The 24052-nt window shown below is 38.1% G+C and overlaps 1 protein-coding gene across 1 annotated transcript; it reads left to right on the forward strand.

Annotated features, from left to right (window-relative positions):
• Window positions 1-17403: 17403 nt before the first annotated feature.
• Window positions 17404-17829, forward strand: LOC138360951 (putative uncharacterized protein DDB_G0271982). Its single transcript, XM_069320440.1, has one exon. It carries the CDS (start codon window positions 17404-17406, stop codon window positions 17827-17829), a length of 426 nt encoding a protein of 141 aa, XP_069176541.1.
• The last annotated feature ends 6223 nt before the right edge of the window (window positions 17830-24052 follow it).

The raw sequence follows: 24052 nt of genomic DNA on the forward strand, positions 1-24052 counted from the left end.
TAGGTACGACATATATATATATATATATATATATATATATATATATATATATATATATATATGTCGTACCTAGTAGCCAGAACTCACTTCTCAGCCTACTATTCAAGGCCCGATTTGCCTAATAAGCCAAGTTTTCCTGAATTAATATATTTACTATAATTTGTTTCTTATGAAATGATAAAGCAACCCTTTTCTCTATGTATGAGGTCAATTTTTTTTTATTGGAGTTAAAATTAACGTAGATATATGACCGAACCTAACCAACCCTACCTAACCTAACCTAACCTATATTTATAGGTAAGGTTAGGTTAGGTAGCCAAAAAAAGCTAGGTTAGGTTAGGTTAGGTAGGTTAGGTAGACGAAAAAACATTAATTCATGAAAACTTGGCTTATTAGGCAAATCGGGCCTTGAATAGTAGGCTGAGAAGTGCGTTCTGGCTATTAGGTACGACATATATATATATATATATATATATATATATATATATATATATATATATATATATATATATATATATATGTCGTACCTAGTAGCCAGAACTCACTTTTTGGCCTACTATGCAAGGCCCGATTTGCCTAATAAGCCAAGTTTTCCTGAATTAAAATATTTTTTCTAATTTTTTTCTTATGAAATGATAAAGCTACCCATTTCATCATGTATGAGGTAAATTTTTTTTTATTGGAGTTAAAATTAATGTAGATATATGACCGAACCTAACCAACCCTACCTAACCTAACCTAACCTATCTCTATCGGTTAGGTTAGGTTAGGTAGCCGAAAAAGTTAGGTTAGGTTAGGTTAGGTAGGTTAGGTAGTCGAAAAACAATTAATTCATGAAAACTTGGCTTATTAGGGAAATTGGGCCTTGCATAGTAGGCTGAGAAGTGCGTTCTGGCTACTAGGTACGACATATATATATATATATATATATATATATATATATATATATATATATATATATGTATATATATATACATATATATATATATATATATACATATATACATATATACATATATATATATATATATATATATATATATATATATATATATATATATGTCGTACCTAGTAGCCAGAACTCACTTCTCAGCCTACTATTCAAGGCCCGATTTGCCTAATAAGCCAAGTTTTCCTGAATTAATATATTTACTATAATTTTTTTCTTATGAAATGATAAAGCAACCCTTTTCTCTATGTATGAGGTCAATTTTTTTTTATTGGAGTTAAAATTAACGTAGATATATGACCGAACCTAACCAACCCTACCTAACCTAACCTAACCTATATTTATAGGTAAGGTTAGGTTAGGTAGCCAAAAAAAGCTAGGTTAGGTTAGGTTAGGTAGGTTAGGTAGACGAAAAAACATTAATTCATGAAAACTTGGCTTATTAGGCAAATCGGGCCTTGAATAGTAGGCTGAAAAGTGCGTTCTGGCTATTAGGTACGACATATATATATATATATATATATATATATATATATATACATATAAGAAAATAGTTAGAGGGATAGAAGCCCTAAATCAGAAGATAGTAAATACAGAGTATGCGGTCATATTCAATATATATATATATATATATATATATATATATATATATATATATATATATATATATATATATATATATATATATATATATATATATATATATATATATATATATATATATATATATTATTGAATATGACCGCATACTCTGTATTTACTATCTTCTGATTTAGGGCTTCTATCCCTCTAACTATTTTCTTAGCATCAGGGCTTAGCTGAAAAAGGAGTTCTCCAAAACTCATTTTCGTAATTTCAAGGTGAAGAAAAAAGTGAATAACTATAGAACGTATTACACTTATTTATGCAATTTGCACAACGTTTCGAACCTCCATGGTTCATTCTAAAATGAAAAGAATTTACAGAACTGGTTCATTTATACCCGCACTGGGTCAGGTGATAAGACAATAAAGGTAAAAACATGGGGGATACATAAGGGATAAATGGGGGTGAAGCACATAAGAACATAAGAATAAAGGTAACTGCGGAAGGCCTATTGGCCCATACGAGGCAGCTGCTATCCACATACAAAGATTAATCCAGTGTAATTGGCCTGTTATGTTGAACAGTGTCTTCTGTGTTGGCATCGTTATGTTCTGGTCTTGTCCTTACTCTCATGGTGGGTAGAGTAAATAGTTCCTTGATTTGGGTGTTCATGGTAGGTTGTTCTATTCTTATGTGAATTGCTTCAAGAATATGTAATCTTCTTGCATCTTGGGTTTTGTCTATTATACAGGTATTTTTGTTTAACATTTCTCTTGTTAGGGTGATGTCATGGGCTTGTCTCATGTGATTCCTGGGGGCACCGGATTGAAGATGACATGTCAAACGCCTCGTCAGCTTGGTCGACGTCATACCTATGTAATTAGATTGAAGGTTACATCCTTCGTGGGGGCAAGTGTACATGTATACAACGCTTGACTGCTGTAGAGGGTTCTCCGTCGGCTTCGGGCTGTTTTTGATAAGGAGTTCGGAAGTCTTCTTGGTTTTGTAGAATATTATCAGGTTTATGTTTTGGTTAGGAGTAATGCTTTTTACTCCTTTACGAATTATTTCTTTCATTATTCTTTCCTCTTTTATATGTTCACTGTGCATGGTTGATTTGTAATATAATTTTATTGGAGAAATTGGGGTTTCTGTTCTAGGCTCAGGATTATACCAACGGTCCAAGTGTCTTCTTATAGCAGCGTTTATTTCCGCGTTGCTATATCCGTTGTTCACCAATACCTGAGTTACTCTTTCAAACTCTCTACTCACGTTGCTCCATTCGGAGCAGTGGGTAAGCGCTCGGCGAATATAAGCATTAAGAACACTGGCTTTGTATCTTTGGGGGCACTCACTTCTACCGTTCAGGCATAATCCTATGTTGGTGGGCATAGTATATACGTTGGTGCTTAAAGAGGTTACTTAGTATATATACTAAGTATATATACTAAGTATATATACTTAGTATATATACTTAGTATATATATATACTAAGTATATATATACTTAGTATATATACCAACGTATATACTAAGCCCACCAACATAGGATTATGCCTATGATTCACTTACAACAACTTCCAATTTCAGTATCCAGACTAAGGTAATAGGAACAAGTTAAAAATGAAATAAAATCAATATAATTAGGCAAGTAGGATACAAATTACAAGTAAAATTAAAGACTCAATAAAGATTGACAAAATTAGTATCCAAAAATATTATGGAATTAATAAAAATGACAAAGATAATTTAAATTAAATAATACTTATGAATATAATCTTAATTAATTAATACTTATTAATTTAATCTTAATATTATAGAATCTTAACATAATGTAATCTTAATATAATATAATCTAAAAGATAATTATTTATAATTAGCTTAATTATGATCCTACCCTTAATATAACATTAAAACAAATATAATTTTAATTAATTAATCTTTATTCAATTACCATTAAACTTATAGATAATAGATATAATAATACAAACGAGTTAGCATTCATTAAAATACTGAAGAAGATGCTTAAGTAAGTACATGGAGACTTTACTGTAATGTTGCGAACTTTCACGATGATAGATAATTATTTAACCAATGGAGTGCACGCTAGCATCTTGGACAAGGTTAGGCTAGGTAAGGCTCAGTCACTAATGAGATTTTTCCAGATTCTGGTTTTTTCTATCCTGAAGGCTGATTTTTTTCTATCCTGAAGGCTGATTTTTTTCTATCCTCAAGGCTGATTTGATATAAACGTTAACTTTCAACTTTGAATTAATTAGGTCATGGGCTTTGTCACAGCAGTTCTCACCTTGTAGTTCTTCTGGTAGATCAGTAGAGCTAATGATTAATGAGTCGTGCAATTGAGGATGTTCCAAGTCGTCTTCGGAGGCCGCCTGGTGCATCTGGAGGAGAATTATTTGTTTTCTTGCCTTTTGAAGGATATCATTTTGTCCTGGTTGGGGTGTTCTCGGTCTAAATCTTGTATATCTGTTCAACTATGTCATTTTGACATAAATATAACAAAACTATTGTCCTATGGAGTTGATTTAGCTTCCAGACATATATTTTTTAATAAATCTTAAATGTTTTGTAGCTATTTATGTTAAATACTAGCAGTACCAGCCACACGTTGCAGTGGCTCAGTCTGGGTAAGTAGGAAAAAAAAGAAAAGGGAAAGCACACGTTTCTAATATGTTTAATTTTACAATGCTTGTGGGTATACAATAATTTTTGTTGTTCCATTCTCTGTGGAGATATAGAGACTGTCTGGTTTGCCGACTCTAAAACACGCAAAATATAATTTCCCATGTGAGATGCAATCCTCGTCTAGATATAAACTGCACAATTCTAAATGTTGTCCCTGAGCTTTGTTGATGGTGATTACAAACGCCAATCGACTTGGAAATTACAATCTCTAAAACTGAAATGGCATATCTGTTGGAATCATAGGAATGCGAGGAATTAGGACATCTTGACATTTGAAAGGTCCTGTCAAGATTGTTACTTCTACGACGTCGCTGATTAATTTTTTTTACTGTAAGCCGCGTGGCGTTGCAAAGTTTTGGCTGGTTGATCATGATAATTGGCACGCCGATTTTCAATTGACATACGTGTGATGGTATCCCTGGCAGATCGATTGAATTAAAAAATTCTGTTGGATAAATAAACGCTTCATCTGCTTCCTCAACAGTGTCGACGAACTTGTATGTGCCGGCCTCGCTTTGAATGTTAGACTGAAAAATATTGTTAAGTTCGTGTGCCGGATGCTTTTGAAATGTTGCACGTGGGAGTTTCAATGAATTGTATGTTCAATGGCAATTTCAAAGCCGAGGTAGCAGTTCTTCCACTTGGTAGCAATGTCGCAGCTATTCCGGACGATGCAAGAGCTAAGACTATGCCATTTTGGGCTCGAAATGCTGCCAGAATCAGTCTAATTAAAAAGGTTTTACCAGTTCTTCCTGGCGCATCTAAGAAAATTTCTCAAGCCCGTTATTGATAGTTTTATTTATTTGATTGTAAATGCTTTTTCACTTGAGCGTTAGATTAGGAATATTTGATTGCACATACGACAACTGATCACCCGTGTTGTTACTTTCTTCACGACGCAATTCTACATCGAACGAAGCTGCAGCAGATCGATTCAGTGATGGCATTTCCAATTGATTGAGAACTTTGCGATTTCTAAGCACAAATCTTCAGTCATTATCAACGCTTCGTTGTAGATTTCTGCTGTGAAATCCATATTCATATTTGAATTTTCCTTGTGTATTCGACGTACAATATCTTCAGCCATGTGCAATTTATATTTCTCTCATAACTTTGTTGGAGACGGAGACCAGGCGGTCAATATGATTGCAAACAATGCATGATTTTGATTTGGATGTGACGTGTTAGACGCGTCATTAATGCATTCATCCCAGTGTCGGTCGTTCTCCAATTAATACCAAGCAAGTCATGCACTACGGGAAGTGACATGTGTTACGATGTTGACAAGTCTCAATTGCTGGAAGACGTTGATCCAGGCACATTTACCATCAGCATGCGAAGAAAAAAGCATTAATCTTGATTGGGATGCACAGTGGATGTCTGCCTATCGTAGTTTATTTGAATATGCCAAGTTGTCCGTCGACTCGCTCTCCTTGTTTGCGTCGTTCAAATGATTTTCTACTGGCATTCCACGTGTAATACGTAGGCACTTCCGAATACAGCAGGGTTTTTGCAAATGCGTCATTTTGACATAACGTGAGGAAAGCAGTAACCGTTGTAACCGGTGGATTCATAGCTGTTTGTTGCACATTTGCAGCTGTGAAATAAACGTATTTTCCATTTTCTTGTTTTCAAAACAAAACAAAAAAATAATAACGAAATATTTCAATTTAAATGCAGATCAATCGACACAGCTCAATTTCACCACCAATTGCACTGAAAAATAAGAACAGTTAAGAACACGAAATGAAAAACAATGAAAAATGAAACAAATATACTATACCCACGAAATGAACACTATGGTAAACAACGCAGCTCAATTCCAAGGCAATGTCACACAAAATAATTAAAACAAAATGAAAATAAATCAAACACTATGAAAAATCAATTTATCAATGCAATCGGAAACACTGAAATGAAATTGTAACGTATTTTAAATTGTGTGTGTTGCTCTTACGTGCAACAGATGGCGCTGTTTTTCCAAAAGAGCATGTTTTTACCTGTCACAGGTGTGGCATCTAAATAGTAGGTATATAAAAACACTTGTCTGTTCGAATGCAACGTTATGTCAAAATTTCTAAACAATTGGTAAAGAGATTTCGAAGATTTCCTTCACATGAAAAACACAGTTTAAAAAAAAAAAGTTCTTTCCCGTCACAGACGTGACATCTATACAGTATGTATATAAAAACCTGCCCGGATGCGAATGGAACTGTGTGTGAAAATTTCAAAGCAATCGGTGAAGAACTTTTGGAGATTATCGATTTTGAACAAACAAACATTTCCATTTTTATTTATATAGATTATTAGCAGTACCCGGCCACGCGTTGCTGTGGCTCAGCAACGCATCTGTGTTGCTGAGCCACAGCAACCATCCCTGTCCCCCAGTCCTCCCCACCAATCCCCCCTCACCCGTCTCCTCGGCCTCCCAACCATTCCCCACTCCCTCGTCGGATGCCTTCCTAAATGGTCTGATGCTCCCATCAGAAAATTTGGAACATCAAGTGATCTGATGTTCCCATCACTGAAATATAAGAAAAACAGTTAAAAAATGAAATGAAAATAAGAAAAAATATATAAAAATATAAAAATAAACTATACTCAAGAAATGAACGATATGGTAAACAACGCAGCTCAATTCCTACGCAATTCACACAAAATAATTAAATCAAAATGAAAATGAATAAAAATCTTTGAAAATTCAATATATCAATGGAATCAGAAACATTGAAATAGAATTGTAACATATCTAGTATAGCATGTGTGTTGCACTTACATGCAACAGATGACGCTGTTTTTCAAGAAAAGCATAGTTTTACCTGCCACAGGTGTGGCATCTATAGTTATACTTACGAAATGAACGGTATGGTAAACAACACAGCTCAATTCCAACACAATGTCACACAAAATAATTCAATAAAAAATAAAATAAATCGAAATCTATGAAAATAAAATTTATCAATGCAATCGGAAACATTGAAATGGAATTTGTGACATATTTAGTATAGCGTGCATGTTGCCATTATGTGCAACAGATGGCGCTGTTTTTCAAAAACGCATTTGTTTACCTGTCACAGGCGTGGCATCTATATAGTAGGTATATAAAAAGATGCGCCTATTCGAATGCAACGGTGTTTCAAAATTTCAAAGCAATTGGTGAAGATCTTTCAGAGATTACAGCGTGTGTTGCTCTTACTTCCAACAGATGGCGCTGTTTAAAAAAAAAAAAAACATGTTTTTTCCTGTCACAGGTGAAACATGTATATAGTAGATATATAAAAAGACGCGCCTATTTGAATTTCAAAGCAATCGGCAAAGAGGTTTTGAAGATTTCCCTCACATGAAAAACACAGTTTTTCAGAAAAAGCATGTTTTTTTTTACCGTCACAGACGTGACATATATATAGGTTGTATATATAAACCTGCTCGGATACGAATGGAATGTTGTGTGAAAATTTCAAAGCAATCGGTGAAGAACTTTCGGAGATTGGCGATTTTGAAGTAACGAACATTTCCATTTTTGTTTATATATATATATATATATATATATATATATATATATATATATATATATATATATATATATATATATATATATATATATATATATATATATATATATATATTTTGCCATGACATTACTCTAACAAGAGAAATGTTGAACAAGAATACCTGCATAATAGACAAAACCCAAGATGTAAGAAGATTACAAATTCTTGAGGCAATTCACATAAGAATAGAGCGACCTACCATGAACACCCAAATCACGGAACTATTTACTCTACCCACCATGAGAGTAAGGACAAGACAAGAACATATCGATGCCAACACAGAAGACAATGTCCAACATAACAGGCCAATTACACTGGATTAATCTTTGTGTTTAGATAGGAGATGCCTCGTATGGGGCCAATAAGCCTTCTGCAGCCTCTATGTTTCACCTCACACATATATATATATATATATATATATATATATATATATATATATATATATATATATATATATATATATATATATATATATATATATATATATATATATATAACTGAAAACTCACACCCCAGAAGTGACTCGAACCCATACTCCCACAACTGGTATGTACAGGGACGCCTTAATCCGCTTGACCATCACGACCGGACATAAGGAAGTGATAGCCGAGGCTATATGAACCACTTCCCCGCCGGCACTCGGATGGTAATCTTGGGCATAGCATTTTATCAAATCACCTCATGAGGTGATTTGATAAAATGCTATGCCCAAGATTACCATCCGAGTGCCGGCGGGGAAGTGGTTCATATAGCCTCGGCTATCACTTCCTTATGTCCGGTCGTGATGGTCAAGCGGATTAAGGCGTCCCTGTACATACCAGTTGTGGGAGTATGGGTTCGAGTCACTTCTGGGGTGTGAGTTTTCAGTTGTATATAGTCCTGGGGACCATTCAGGCTTGTTTGCATATATATATATATATAAGAAAATTATTAAATACAGAGGTCTAGCACACTGCTACAGCTTTGTTCCGATCGGCTCGGAGACCCTCGGTTCGTGGGGAAAATGTGCATTGAAGTTCCTGAAGGAATTGGGGGACAAATTGATCAGCGCTACAAAAGACCAGAGAGCAAAAAGTTTCTTGTTCCAGCGCCTCAGTGTTGCGATTCAGAGGGGAAATGCCTGTTGCGTCTTGGGCACTAGTCCAACTTCAGAGGAATTCGAAGAAGTGTTTGACTTGCAACAATGATCGAACCCGTCTGTGACATTCATCAATGTTTCCCATTGTTGTGTTCTTCAAGAGATCCATAACCTTTAAGCACCTTTTTGCATTATTATTTTTGTATCAATCCATGTATATCTTGTAACCATCAAATGCATAATAAAGCACAAAAAATATTCAAGGAAGGGGGTGGTAGGAGAAAAGCACACAGAAACTGTATTGGAGGGGATCTAAACATTCCCTCTAATGCGTTATGCGTGGTTTCCTCCGAGGCTATGGGTCCCCCTTCTTCCAGCTAGAGGTGGTACTCCCTTCCTATGATATATATATATATATAAGTTAGTTATCCCTGTCTTGGAAGACAGGGATAACTAACTGTCTTGGAAGACAGGGATAACGAACTTCTATTGGTTAACAGAGGTCCTACTGAAAAAGTGATTGCACATTTTAACAAAACTCTCAAAACTGTGTGTAAAGGCGATAAAGAGTTGATATCTAGGCTAACAAGTCGATCCCCCTCTCTTCCTTACATGTATGGTCTTATAAAAACTCATAAGCCATATAATCCGGCAAGGCCGATTATTAGTTCAATTGGTTCGGCGGCTTATAAACTCTCTAAGTGGTTAGTCAAAGTTTTGTCCCCTATAGTTGGTACTATTTCCAACTCACACTTGACAAACAATGTGGACTTAGTTAATAAGCTATCCACACTGAATTTAAATTTTGATTTTAAACTTATAAGTTTCGATGTGACCTCTTTATTCACTAAAGTTCCTGTTGATGATCTGTTAGAATTTCTACGTGAGGAACTGCCTAAATATAATTTGAGCTTGCAGACCAATAAAGTATTGGAACTTATTAAATTGTGTATAAAAGACAATTATTTTAGTTTTAATGGAAAATTTTTCAAACAAACATTTGGTATGGCGATGGGCAATCCCCTGTCCCCAGTTTTAACCAATTTGTATATGGAATTCTTTGAAACAAAAATCTTATCCAGGATTATCCCGGCTAATGTAGTTTGGTTTAGGTATGTTGATGATATTTTGTGCTTATGGCCGTGCAACAAAGACCAGATAGTTTTTCTTAATGAACTTAATTCTTCGGTACCTTCAATAAAATTCACTTGTGAGACTGAGGAGAATGGTACTCTTCCGTTTTTGGACATTATGATTCATAGAGTCACTAGAAAGTTCAAATTGAATGTGTATAGGAAACCTACCAACGTGGGGTCGTATGTTCATTTTTATTCGAATCATCATAGTAAAGTTAAACAGGCAGTATTTTCAGGAATGTTTCTACGAGCTTTGAGGATTTGCAGCCCTGAGTTTTTTGATGAAGAGATTGCTAAAATATATGAAATTGGGAAGAGTTTACAATATCCTAAGAGGTTTTTGGATTTCTCGTTTGTACAAGCCAAGCGTACGTTTTATAATCACGTCCCTAAGGCGAAACCAAAAATTATTAACTCATTGGTGGTACCTTATGCGAGTGGACTTGAAAAATTGTCTCTGATTTTTAAGAAACTTAATATAAATTTGGTGTTCACTAATAGTACGATCAAATCCAATTTAATAAAAAACTCACCTGATACAGCAGGTTGTGTGTATTCGATTCCCTGCAATGATTGTGATTCTGTGTACCTTGGACAAACAGGAAAGTCCTTACAATTGCGGTTGTCACAACATGCTTATAGTATTAGAACTGCCCAAACGTCTAATGCATTGTATCTACATACGAGTTTATGCGATCACAATATTAACTGGAATGGGGCAAAAAGCATTACCAATTGTGGGGATTTCGTGGAAAGGAATTTGATTGAGTCTGCTCTAATCAGTCAGTGTCCAAATCTTCTTAATGTTAGTACTGGAATGTACAAACTTGATCCATTTTTAAGTTATAATATTGCACAACAATTTAAGAAACAACTCTGATAGAGAGGCTTACAATGTCTCATTATAATTGTATATTCATATATTGTGTGTTCATGAGGCTTTTCTTTAATCTTTATTCCTTATTCTCTGACCGCTTAATCCTCTTTGACCATTCTAAAGCTAAGCTATACCTGTTTTTGGTTAATTACACCTGACCAACCCTAGGGATGGGTTGGTCAGGTGTCGGCCTATATATCCTCCCCCTTCTCCCTTCTCCTTAGTCAGTCTGGTGTTGACAAAGGCTTTAACAAAGCCGAAACGTTCACCTCATTTCATATTTCTCTGTGGATTTTCCGCATATATATATATATATATATATATATATATATATATATATATATATATATATATATATATATATATATATATATATATAAAATATAGGGAAGGGAGTACCACCTCTAGCTGGAAGAAGGGGGACCCATAGCCTCGGAGGAAACCACGCTTAACGCATTAGAGGGAATGTTTAGATCTCCTCCAATACAGTTTCTGTGTGCTTTTCTCCTACCACCCCCTTCCTTTTTTATTTTTTGTGCTTTATTATGCATTTGATGGTTACAAGATATACATGGGTTGATACAAAAATAATATTGCAAAAAGGTGATTAAAGGTTATGGACAAATATAGGTTAAGGACAATATATATATATATATATATATATATATATATATATATATATATATATATATATATATATATATATATATATATATTTAATGTATACATCAATGATTTGCCAAATGTTTCTAACATTCTTAAGCATACACTATTTGCTGACGATACTACCGTCATTTATTCTGACTCCAACCCCCACACACACTAAATAATATTGTAAATAATGAATTAAAAAAGTCATTCATGGATGTCAACCAACAAACTCACACTAAACATAGAAAAAACCTACTGCATTTTAATTGGAAGTAAATCATCAAATCAAATTCAACTTAAAATTAACATTGTAATATCAGCAATAAAACTGAGCGACTGTTCCTTGGCTTATACATAGACAAAAGACTGAACTTCTACATCCACATACAACACACAGCCAAAACAATTTAGAAAAACGGTCGGTACACTCTATAAAATCAGATGATATGTTCTCCTCTTTGCATCCCCATCATTATACTACTCGCTAATCTATCCTCCCCCTATCCTACATACGGAATCTGTGCATGGGGTTCAACCCCTGCAAATTACCTCAGGCCCATCATCACTCAGCAAATATCTGCTATCAGAACTATAACAGACTCAGTCTTCAGACAACACACTGCCCATCTGTTGAAGTCCCATGACATGCTAAACATACACTCACTCCACACATTCTCAGGTGCGATTTACATATACAAAACCTTGTTCCTAAATGCTAATCTTCATCTGAAACTTTTCGTTGATAAGTGTAATAGAACACATGAGCACCACACCAGAAATAAATATCTCTTTAATTTCCCCAGAATCAAACAAAATCTGTTCATTAAGGACCTGCCCAAAACGCTATTCGTGTTAGTGGCGTTACAGAAATGTAAAAATACCAATTTTATGTAATCTCACAAACCCATTGTACCTTCTGTAAACAAAAATTATTATTATTATTATTATTATGTACTCTGCCCGAAATGTTATGCGTTTTAGTGACGTTACAAGAATGTAAAAAATCCAATTCATGTAATCCCACAACTGCATTGTACTTTCTTGCAAATAAATAAATAAATAAATATATAAATATAAAATAATAAAAACCAATATTGATACTGATTGTTATTTATACGTAACTACTATATACTTACATGTCTCTTCACTCATGGCACACCGAAGCCTACATGCTCTCAGATATATTGCTTTATTATTTAGAGATTCGAGATTCACAAATAAAGATTGTATATATTATTAGAAATTCAGAGTTTACATCTTTTTTTGATTCCAACACAAAAACTATATCTTTGAGACGGTTCATGCAGAGATTATGTCAGAAAAATTATATTTTTCGCGTTTTATATTAATATCATCATTATAGTGTGTAAATATTGTTATGACTCCAGGTAGCCTGAAAAATGAGTCTACCCTGTGAGAGTTATTCAGCAAACCAGACCAACTGAGAGGTCAAAGAAAATATAGACATGTGATTATATATTAAATACTTGGCTAGGGTTAATGAAGAGTTTAAAAGCATAGGCAGAGAATACATATGTAAATAAATGACTTCACATGAGATGTCGAGTTTGTTGGCAAAGTATGAGACTCACTGCAGACAACTTGACCTCACTCGAGCAACAGAAGTCGTGAGAGAAGGTTGCATTGTCTTTGTGTTCCTGACAGTAATGGATGAACCTCTAATTTTGTACTCCGTCAAGAGGAGGGGACCAGTCAGGCGCTCGTGTATGAAGTCTGGGAACAACTTAGTGCTCGAGTCAGGACCAGGAGAGGCTGGTGAAGCAGTTTACTAGCGATTTTGTGGGCGATGGAGATCGCCAATGTCGGAGACCGGGACCTGAACCTGCCCTGCGCCAGATAAAATTCTGTGGTAAGGCTGTTAGTGATTGCCTGCAGTTGATCGTGTGCCCAGCAATCGTGGCAAGTGTTTATACGTATATTTTATTAAGGCAGTAAGCTTAAATAAGAGAGTAAAGATGAGGCAACCAGCTGGAGGAGGCAGTGACATATCCACTCTCTCTGGAGGCCAGTGGCTGACTGAGGAAGGCGGCGGTGGCTGCTAGCGAGGGTAGAGCATGGAATCACCCAAACGGGGGAGTTCCCTTCGCGACGTGTGAGAGTTTAAAGAGATGTCGAGTGAAGGAGAATTATTGTGTGTAAATACATTTAGTTATGCTTAAGAAGGGAAACATTTTAATTGGCATGTCAATGAAAATTGCAGGTTTGTTGGAGGAGAAGTTGATGGAACGTGGAGGTCAGTGGAGAAGTTAACGGATAGAACTTCAAGGCTGTAGAAGTGAATGCCGAACTCTGTGGAAGAGCAGAGCCCCCCATAGTGAAGAGTGGACCTCAATCTGTGACGAGGAGCAGTGAAGTGAAGTTTCACGTGCTTCTGTGGAATCAGTGGTGGAGAATCACTGGTGTTCGAGGAAAACTTCATTGACGACCAGACCACACACTAGAATGTGAAGGGACGACGACGTTTCGGTCCGTCCTGGACCATTCTCAAGTCGATTGTCTATATCGACTTGAGAATGGTCCAGGACGGACCGAAACGTCGACATCCCGTCACATTCTAGTGTGTGGTCTGGTCATCATACTTTAGCCACGTTATTGTGACTCATCGCCTGCAAAACTTCATTGTGTAGCAGTCTGGGAGGGCTGCAGAAGATCCTCACAGACAATTCTGGGAGAACCTAGAGATATACAGAGTAGTGAGCCTCTAGATGCGGAGCAGAGGTTCATGGTGACTACTCATAATGTATTAGGAGAGTGCTTGAATGTCATTGGCGTGCAAGACGCAGTGGGAGATTGACCATTTGTTTGGGTTGAGGAATTTCTATGCAGATGTCTCTATTGTTACAGCCATAGGCTGAGTTATATATATGTTAGGGCTGATTGTATAGTATTATTATGAAAAGAGTGAACCCCACTTGGTGAGGGGGTAATTAGTGGCTAGCCAGGAGTTGGGCAACCACTTGATATGGACAGCTGGTGAAGCCAAGATAGGGTATTGGATCGCAACCAGATTGTAGTAGCTTAAGAGTGTTTTATGTCAATATTTTTGTTTCTTTTATGTAGTGTACTTTACGTGTTCTTTGTTTATTAAATGTGTATAGTTAACATGTGTTTGCCCTTGTCCTGTGTCAGAGTTCACTCCCTTTCAACCTGTGGTTGGGGTCGTCCCACGGGTCTTAGCCCCTCAGTACCGGGCGCCACTGCTTGCCCTTGGGCTCCCCCAGTCAACTAAGGGCTGGCCTTATACACCCCTAGCGAGTGGGGAGGTTCAAGCTTCTTATAACTTACTTAAACCTGCCTGTCCTGACACTGGAACATTTTCTCTTGCTTTATCTGGTCTGTCCTGAGGTCGCCAGCTGGGTGTTTATACTCGTGTCCCAGCAACATGTCAGTGGCCTCATTAATTATCTTGGCTAAGGATGCAATGACACATGCAGTGCAAGGTGTCACTAATGGTCTCATAAATATATAATATATATATAGCCCTAGAGAATGGAGGCTCACTTAAACTCCTCAGTTAGTTTAAAAGTTTACTGAAGAAAAACATATATGCATATATAAATGGCATAAAGAAATGTCTATGTTTGGAATCATCTGCTGGCGGCAACACGGTCAGCTGACTGGGTCCACTCCTCCAGCGGGGGCACACACCTCGCGCCTCTGGCAGCACGATCAGCTGACGGCTCTAGCTGTTAGAATGTCGTGATTTTCCCACGCCTCTAGCAAGGCGATCAGCTGGACGTTTCAGAGTACGTTGGTGGCTCCTTGCACACCAACTACCCTTCCAGGATCACTAACATCCCCGCCTTAATGATCACCCACACCAACTCATGCCTAAATGAGTTTTTGGCTCCTAGCCTAACGTCCTGTCACTTAGACAATAAAATGATGAGTGGAAATATTCCCAACATATAAAATACTCTAAATCGCCTAGCTCAAAAGGGGTAAGGGAGGGACAATTATCTACCTTATTTCACTCCAACTACGAAGCTGACTCGTCCTCTATTGAGGGATGTTGAGGTTCCTGGTTCTGGCGTCTGCTCTGTCGACGACTAGTTCCCACACACACACAGGTTCCTCCGTCGCCTTCGTGGTAACGCATCTTCACCGTGCTGACTCCCAACAGGTACTGCCTTCCTCCTCCTCTTCTCTGGGGTGCTGGAGACAGGTACCTCCGTCGTCGTCCTCCATTCTCACTGGCACTGCCAACACCTCGCAGTCCCGCACAGCTTCCTCTCGCCTCACTGCCAGTAAATTTGGGCCCGGCCCTAACTTCTCGCTTGATGTGTAAGACGTGGTCCTCTAGTGGTCGTCCCAGACGTCACCAGCCCAACGTTCCCTCTGCTGCAGACTCTTGATAGAGCTCTTGGCTCTCTCATCCGGTCTGTCCTTGCCTCTGGGCACTCCACGGAAGTTGGATGGCTTCTCCGACTGTCTGCAGAATCGAAGCGGAGCTTAAATCTACCAGTAAGGGCTCTCTAGGTCCGTAGCTCGCTCGAGCGCGTCTTCTCTCTCTGACGGCTCGTGATGTACTGTCTTCCTGCCCCAGGCGCCAGCCGCCCCGGGCCCTCCGCCTCATGACGTCACACCGCCCGAGGGTTCTCGTCATTGGTCACTTCAAGCACGTGACCTCACCTGGCCAATCAGGTGCCGGGAAGCGTCAGAACGTCTTGGCGGGAAACAGGATGGCTCGACACCGTCCTGTGCCTCAAAAGGCGTAAGCCCCTTGCATTATCAAACTTAGCTGGCCACTTTACAGCCAGCTTAATCACGCTCCACGCTTTCCCACACATGAAAATGTTCCCTGAACATCAGAGAACACTTAGGCTATGGAGATATGACTTCTAATCTGGGAAGGAAGAAATACAGGAGTGGACACCGTCACACCTGGTGAGGTTTCCCAGAAAGCAGAAAGGGGGGGGGAGAGAGAGAGAGAGAGAGAGAGAGAGAGAGAGAGAGAAAGGATCACAGCTGTGGATAGGGTGATAGAAAATATTGATTTACAAAAGGGGAATTGAGGAGATCATTCCAGACAAGGAGAGAGTGGGGAGTCACGGGGCTCAAGTAGGGTGTGTGTGCACAGAACAAGGCCAGTGTTACAGCTGCACCCCTAGATATGTGATGATGAACCCCTTTCCAAGATCAAGAGGCGTGCAGGGTGATCTGAGAAATTTCAAGCACTCCACAGTTTATTGTTGGTCGACCGATGGTAGGGGGAGTGTGGCTGCCAAGGTCGGTTGTCTGTTCTGGCAGAGAGTGGTTGGGGGACGTTGTCCACCTGTACACGAGCAACAGTCTGGTGCAGCAGCCAGAGCTCTCTTTGGAGGTTTAAGCCCCATAAGCCCCAACCCTCTCAGGCGGTCCAGGACCCAAGATATTGTTGACCTGTCTGGGAGATTGGATTAACACACCCTCAGTTTGAGTCCAGGAGGTTGGACTAATACATCCATTGTGGCAGCTGAGTGGGCTACCTATTATTAGCCTGTGTGACCACAGGTATATTCTCTCTCTTTCTTGGGAAGACTCACAGGACAGGATGGAGAAGGTGCAAGCGTTTGTAGAGTCTGGCAAGCCTGAGGACTTGGAAGGTTGCACCAAGGAGCAGTTGAAGCAGATAGCAGAGAAATGTGGCATCAAGGTGAAGGCATCTAAAGTGGCTGGAGTGAAGGATGAGATCCTAAGAAGTTGAGGGCTAAGAGTTAAGCGGCAAAACAAGGAGCCCAGAAAGGAGCTGGAAGTGGAAAGGAGGATGATGGACAAGATGACGTGAGGTCCCAAGGATCAAGTAGGAGTAATCGCAGTAGCAGGAGTAGCAGAAACAGGAGCTTGGAAAGATTCCAGCTAGAGCTTCAAATGCAACAACAACGTGAGGAGAGACAGTTCCAACTGGAAAAGTTAAAATTAGAACTTCAGATGAAAACTGAAGTAGAAAAAGAGAAAACCAGACTGGTGGTAGAAAAGTTAAAGGAGAAAACCAGACTGGAGATAGAAAAAGAGAGAACCAGAATAAGAGAACTGGAGTTGGAACAGGAGAAAGAAAAAGAGAAAACAAGAGTAAGAGAACTGGAATTAGAACAAGAGAAGGAAAAAGAGAAAGCCCAAGTCGAAAGGGAAAAAGAGAGATCAAAACAAATACAGATAGAAGAAAATAAAACTTTGGCTGAGCAAAGGATTGAACAAAGTCACTTATCAAGACTATTCAACAAATGTGACAACTTGTTAGGTACTAACCCAGTTGACATTTCCAGGCTAAGAGTTTCCACAAAGGTGGCTAGCTAAAAATATGACCATGTAAAGGATATAATCGAGTCTTATTGAAACATACTCCTTGTCAGTGATACTGACCCAGACGAATTAAGTCTAATTGAATCTGACCTTGACAACTATGAAGACAAAATTCAGGCCAAGTTAGATCATTATAACAAAGTGCTTGCAACACAAAATGTTTCTGCTGGAGTAGAACATTTTTATAGTTAAGTTATACCCAAGCAAGCATCCAGCTCATATGGAATACATGAGCTACCTCAAAATGAGGAGATTCCTCTAATCAACAATAACAGAAGTTAATCAGCAGTAAATTAATTCTCCAGCAACAAGCTAAATGCGAAACCCAGCTGAGTAATAAACCCAGATTGAGCCTGGTACAAATAGTATTCGCAGAGATGTTTTATCGTTCTCAGTGGAAAATCAGTGGTCAGTAACCTAAACAGGTACATGTCACAGCGACCAAGCCATTGAACCCACTGTAGACCTAGAATTATTCTCGACAAGTAATAATTGACCACACTCAGTCTCCCTAGGTAATTAATAATACTAGGCTAGAGAATCTAGAGCTCCCTAGGTATTTAATAACATTAGGCTAGAGAATCTAGCACCCCCTAGGTAATTAATGATATTAGGCTAGAAAACCTAGCACTTCCTAGGTAATTAATAATATTAGGCTAGAGAATATAGGACTTCCTGGGTTATTAATAATATTAGGCTAGAGAATCTTGCACCCAATGCATCCAGCATTTCCTGAATTCAACAGTAACTCGAAATCATCAAGAAACTTCTACACCTGCAAATTCACCGGGACCAAGGTTCATTATACCTGTGCTTAAGGTTTGCCAAGAAAACCTTACAATAGTCTTTAACAGACTACAACATTTATTCAAAGTTTTCTGCACTAGAAGCTAGTGAGTTATTTGCATTAGTTTTTGTTTGAGCTGTTTTTCTTTCTTTTCTGCTTATTATTGTAGGAGCGCAGCACGAACAAAATTGTAAACTTACCAATATGTAAGTGAACATACAACAGAGAACTAATAAACCGTGAAACGTTTAGGTTGGGATAAATTGTAACAAATTATCTTTCAAGTAAGATTAATCGTAGCAATAATTAAATTTCCAGCAACCTTAGGTTTCCCATCATTTAATGTATTAACATTAAACCTTAAGCATTGTAACCTAACATGTTTAACGAGCTGATTTAATAGCTCACCTAAAGATTAACGTAATAATTGAGTGCTTTATTGTTGATAATGATGTTTGAACGCTTTATTGCTCCCCACACTAATTCGAGCCCCTTGTTGCTCACCATCATATGAGCATATTTACTCACCACAATAATCGAGCGTTTTATTGTTCCCCGTGATAATTTGAGCGTATTAATGTTCACCGTGATAATGGAGCCCATCATTGCTCCCCCACGATAATACGAACGCCTAATGCTCGCCATGATAATTTGAACGCTTTATTGCTCACTGCGATACTAGAGTTTACTTCGCTCACCATGATAACCTGCAACTATTAATTCTCACCACGATAAACTGAGTAGAACCCACTACTCAACATTCAACTAGTGACACTAGTAAGAATTAGTAAGTTGTCACAATTAGCTTAGCCCTCTACTTAGATAGGTTAGAAAAATTATACTATCTATTTAGGTAGGTATTCAGGACATTTTTATCAATTGAGTATCAGCTGAATCTGCATTCAAGATTAAATACAGTTGACTATTCATAGAGACTTATTTAATAAAATTAATTTCTCATTTAAGTTGAGGATGTATTAATGAGTTGCCAGTGATAAGCCTGCGAGCTGTAGTTTAATTAGCTTATAAGTCAGAATGACTAGGCTACTAATCTCACTGTCGACCCAGAGTCTTCCTTGATTTTAATGAATAACCTATTGAGTTCTCTAATATTACATTAACTTTAGCTAGTTAAAACTTAGTTATATCATTAGTCAGAATGACTACTGCACGGCAGTGCATATTAAATCAAATTTGTTGATTTGAGTTTGGGGTGATCATGATGCTCAGTGATGTGTTATTGTCTAGTAACTCAACAGTTACAAGTCACAGCGGCCTTACTGTAGTATCGAAGTCTCCTTGATCTTTAATGACCAAATGATTAATATTCTTTAATTAAAGTATATTAATGTAGAATACAACTTATACAATAATGTAATCTGTTTTTAAGAACATTTTCTGAGTTCACAGAACAATTTAACAATTAAGTAATTCAACCATTACACGTCACAGCAACCCTAGTCCTCGAGTCTACTGCAAACTTTAGAGAGTTTTTGATTACAGATATCTTAATCATTTTTTTTTTTTTTTTTTTTTTTGAGATATATACAAGAGTTGTTACATTCTTGTACAGCCACTAGTACGCGTAGCGTTTCGGGCAAGTCCTTAATCCTATGGTCCCTGGAATACGATCCCCGCCGCGAAGAATCGTTTTTTCATCCAAGTACACATTTTACTGTTGCGTTAAACAGAGGCAACAGTTAAGGAATTGCGCCCAGTAAATCCTCCTCGGCCAGGATACGAACCCATGACATAGCGCTCGCGGAACGCCAGGCGAGTGTCTTACCACTACACCACGGAGACGGATTTAATATTCCAATATTTAATTCTTGTTCCCATAATGACTTAGTCATATCTGCTGTGACAGATTCGGGACATCTGTTATGTGTGTTCTAACGTACTAACATACTAAACCATAATGTAACCAGAGTTGGAATGGGAACGTCAGTACTCAACATTGAACTACGACCCGAGTTTTCCTTCCCTGGAGTTATGTTAGAGAATTAAGTAATATTCTCACTTTGTCAGTATTCTTTCTAAGAATTATTAATTGACAGTATAGCAACCAGTGGTCTGATATTTTTTTTTAGATATATACAAGAGTTGTTACATTCTTGTACAGCCACTAGTACGCGTAGCGTTTCGGGCAGGTCCCTGGAGTACGATCCCCACCGCAAACAATCGTTGTTACAACCAAGTACACATGTTACTGTTGCATTAAACAGAGGCTACAGTTAAGGATTTGCGCCCAGTAAATCCTCCCTAGTCAGGATACGAACCCATGACAAAGCGCTCGCGCAACGCCAGGCGAGTGTCTTACCACTACACAATGGAGACTGATGTATTCATACTTGCGGGGGCACACCTTACCTTTTGGGTGGGGTGCCATTATTGTTTTTGGAGGATTGTATGGAATTAGTTAGGATTAGATAATTTCTTTTGTTTTTGAGGCATTGGGATAAAATATTGTTGGGTTAAAAATGTTGTTCTTTGGAGGTAATTGTTATGGTAGGGCATTATAAGAATTTTGTGCTTTAAAGTACCTTACATACGAATTTCTTAATTTCAAAGAGGGGGGGGGGGAGTTGTAATGGCTAATTCCCTTCTTCCCTTCCCCTTTGCCCATTTGTCAAGGGCCAAGAGGTTGACCTGAGGGTGGTCTTGCTAGCTTGGTCCTCTCGGTGCCTATGCTCCCCCCACTTTTCCCTCTCCATTCCCCACCGAATTCCCTCTCTTCCCCCTCTCACCGATCCCCCCCCCCCCCCCGCATACCAGGCGAATCAAATGTCCCTACCTTTTATCTTAGAGGAGATTAGAGGAGACAGGTTTGAACATAATTTATCAGTTTCTGTAAATATTGCTCCGATGTGCCTCAGGCTCGGGTGGTCCACTACAGAGGCACCTTAATTTTAATTGTCCCCTTCGAATAGCTGAGGAGAGCTGACTCAATCTTCGAGAATTTCATGTACCTTCAGGCAGATCAGTGAAGGTGATTGGCAGTAGATAAGTGCCAAGTCCTTATTGGCCCTGGAGAACCATACCTCAGGCCTAGTTTTAAATGGTTGGCTGTAGCCAAAAATAATGGGTGGAGCCCCGGGGGCTGTATTAGATTGTGGGAGGAGTACTCCTTCCACCGGTAAGCTGGTGAAACAAAATTTCAGTAGTGTGTTATGGGAGTGCTTGGGGGTGGGAACTCGGTCCGGCATCAAAGGGGCTGAGGGCAGCCATCGACATCTAGGCAGGAGAGCGGTTTTAAGGTATTGTGCACTTGAGTACTGGTAGATATCCATTTTGCCTCTTAGGGATTATAGAGTAGGGTATATGTTCATTTGATTTCAATATATGTGTTAAATATAATAAAGTTATTAATTAGTTTTTGTTGTTTAGTTATGTCCCTTTTGTCATTAATTTTTAGCAGTTTCTATGTGCAGTATATATATGTGTGGTATTTGGAAATCCCCCTGTTCTCCATTTACTGGATATTAAAGTTGACCTTGGACCTAAATAAGCAAAGTAAATTAATCAAACTAATTCCCAAGATTTATTACCGAAGTTCCTATTGCCTGAGGAGTTCATGATTACCGATGCCTTGCCTTCCTGGGGGATCGGTGTTAGACACATTCAGGTATGTTAGATCGGGAAGGTGGTGGCAGTGTTCTTAATTAGGTTTAATTATAAGTTTAAATTAATAACCCCTATTCTTGTTGTTTCCTCCTCATTTAATATTTCAGCTTGTACCCCCGGTAGATCAGTGAGGGTTCATACTGAGCTGTAGCAGTGTTGAGCTAGGGTATTGATTGGTGAGGAAGAGGAGAGTAGATCGGGTCATTACACACTCTCATTTACTCTCCCACACATTCTCCCACACTTTCACTTACTCTCCCACATTTTCTCTTACTCTCCCATACTTTGACACACTCTCACTCACTCTCACACACTCTCACTCTCCCCTACTCTCCCACACTCACTCTCCTACACCCTCACTCACTCTCCCACACTCTCTCACACTAACTCTCCCACACTCCCACTCACTCTCCCACTCTCCCACACTCTCCCACACTCACTCACACACTCTGACTCACTCACTCTCTAAATCTTTAAAAACTGTGTCAACGGAATGTATGTTTTTAGTTATCTCTAATGGTTTTAATAACGTCAGAAATGCGTATTTATGTCAAAAGTTACAGTGTTATCTCTGTGGCACCATTTGAAAACGTCCACAAACGTTTTGTGTTTGCTGGGCAGCCTCTGACACTGCTATTGAATTCAATAGGTTCTTCTCCATTGGAACATCCCTCTTGCTCTCTAGTGGGAACATCCCTCTAATCCCTCTAGAGGGAACATCCCTCTAATCCCTTGCTCATGATTAAAGAATACCTAACAGGTAACAATCCAGAGTCTCTGTACCTAACTCCTGCTAACTCCTCTGATGTTAATGAGGTAGTCTTTTCCCTAAAATCTAAGTCAATTGCCCTTGATGCGATACTAACTAACTAATACTAACGATACTAACGATACTATAGTATGCGATACTAACTCTAATTATCAAAAAAAGCAACCAGACTTCTAGCTCCTTCCATTACATTGCTCTTCAACAAATCACTTGAACTCCAAACTTTTCTGGATATTATAAAAAAAATCGAGAGTAACCCCAGTCCACAAATGTGGTGATCTCACTGATGTCAACAATTACAGACCTAAATGAATTCTACCAACCTTGAATAAAATATTTAAAAAGCTAATCTACAAGCAGCTTTACTCTTATCTTGCCAAGAACAATATACTTAGTTCTTGCCAATATGGTTTCAGACAAAATAAAAGCACTGACGATGCACTGATTAGTATGATTAACTTCATACTACAGCTTTTCATAAAAATGAGTTCTCTGTTGGGTTATTTGGTGACCTACGAAAGGCTTTTGACACTGTCAACAACTAAAACCTTCTTCTTAAATTACATCATTATGGAGTCAGAAGTCAATTCATGCAATACCTTCAATCTTACCTTTCTGACAGGGTCCAGTATGTTTCTGTGAATAATTCCATTTCTCCTCCCCTACCCATAAATATTGGTGTTCCACAGGGCAGCATACTTTGCCCTCTCCTCTTTCTCTTCTACATTAATGACCTTTCAAATGCCTAACAACACCTCAAACCAATCTTTTTGCTGATTTGGATATATATATATATATATGATTTGGATATATATATATATATATATATATATATATATATATATATATATATATATATATATATATATATATATATATATATATATATATATATATATATATATATATATATATATATATATATATATGCGAACAAGCCTGAATGGTCCCCAGGACAATATGCAACTGAAAACTCACACCCCAGAAGTGACTCGAACCCATACTCCCAGAAGCAACGCAACTGGTATGTACAAGAC

This window comes from Procambarus clarkii, unplaced genomic scaffold (genome assembly GCF_040958095.1).
Source record: "Procambarus clarkii isolate CNS0578487 unplaced genomic scaffold, FALCON_Pclarkii_2.0 HiC_scaffold_134, whole genome shotgun sequence".
NCBI lineage: Eukaryota > Metazoa > Arthropoda > Malacostraca > Decapoda > Cambaridae > Procambarus > Procambarus clarkii.

Excerpts from the sequence above, each read along its gene's own strand:
- LOC138360951 (XM_069320440.1), top strand. The coding sequence starts at position 17,404 with ATGCAACAACAACGTGAGGAGAGACAGTTCCAACTGGAAAAGTTAAAA.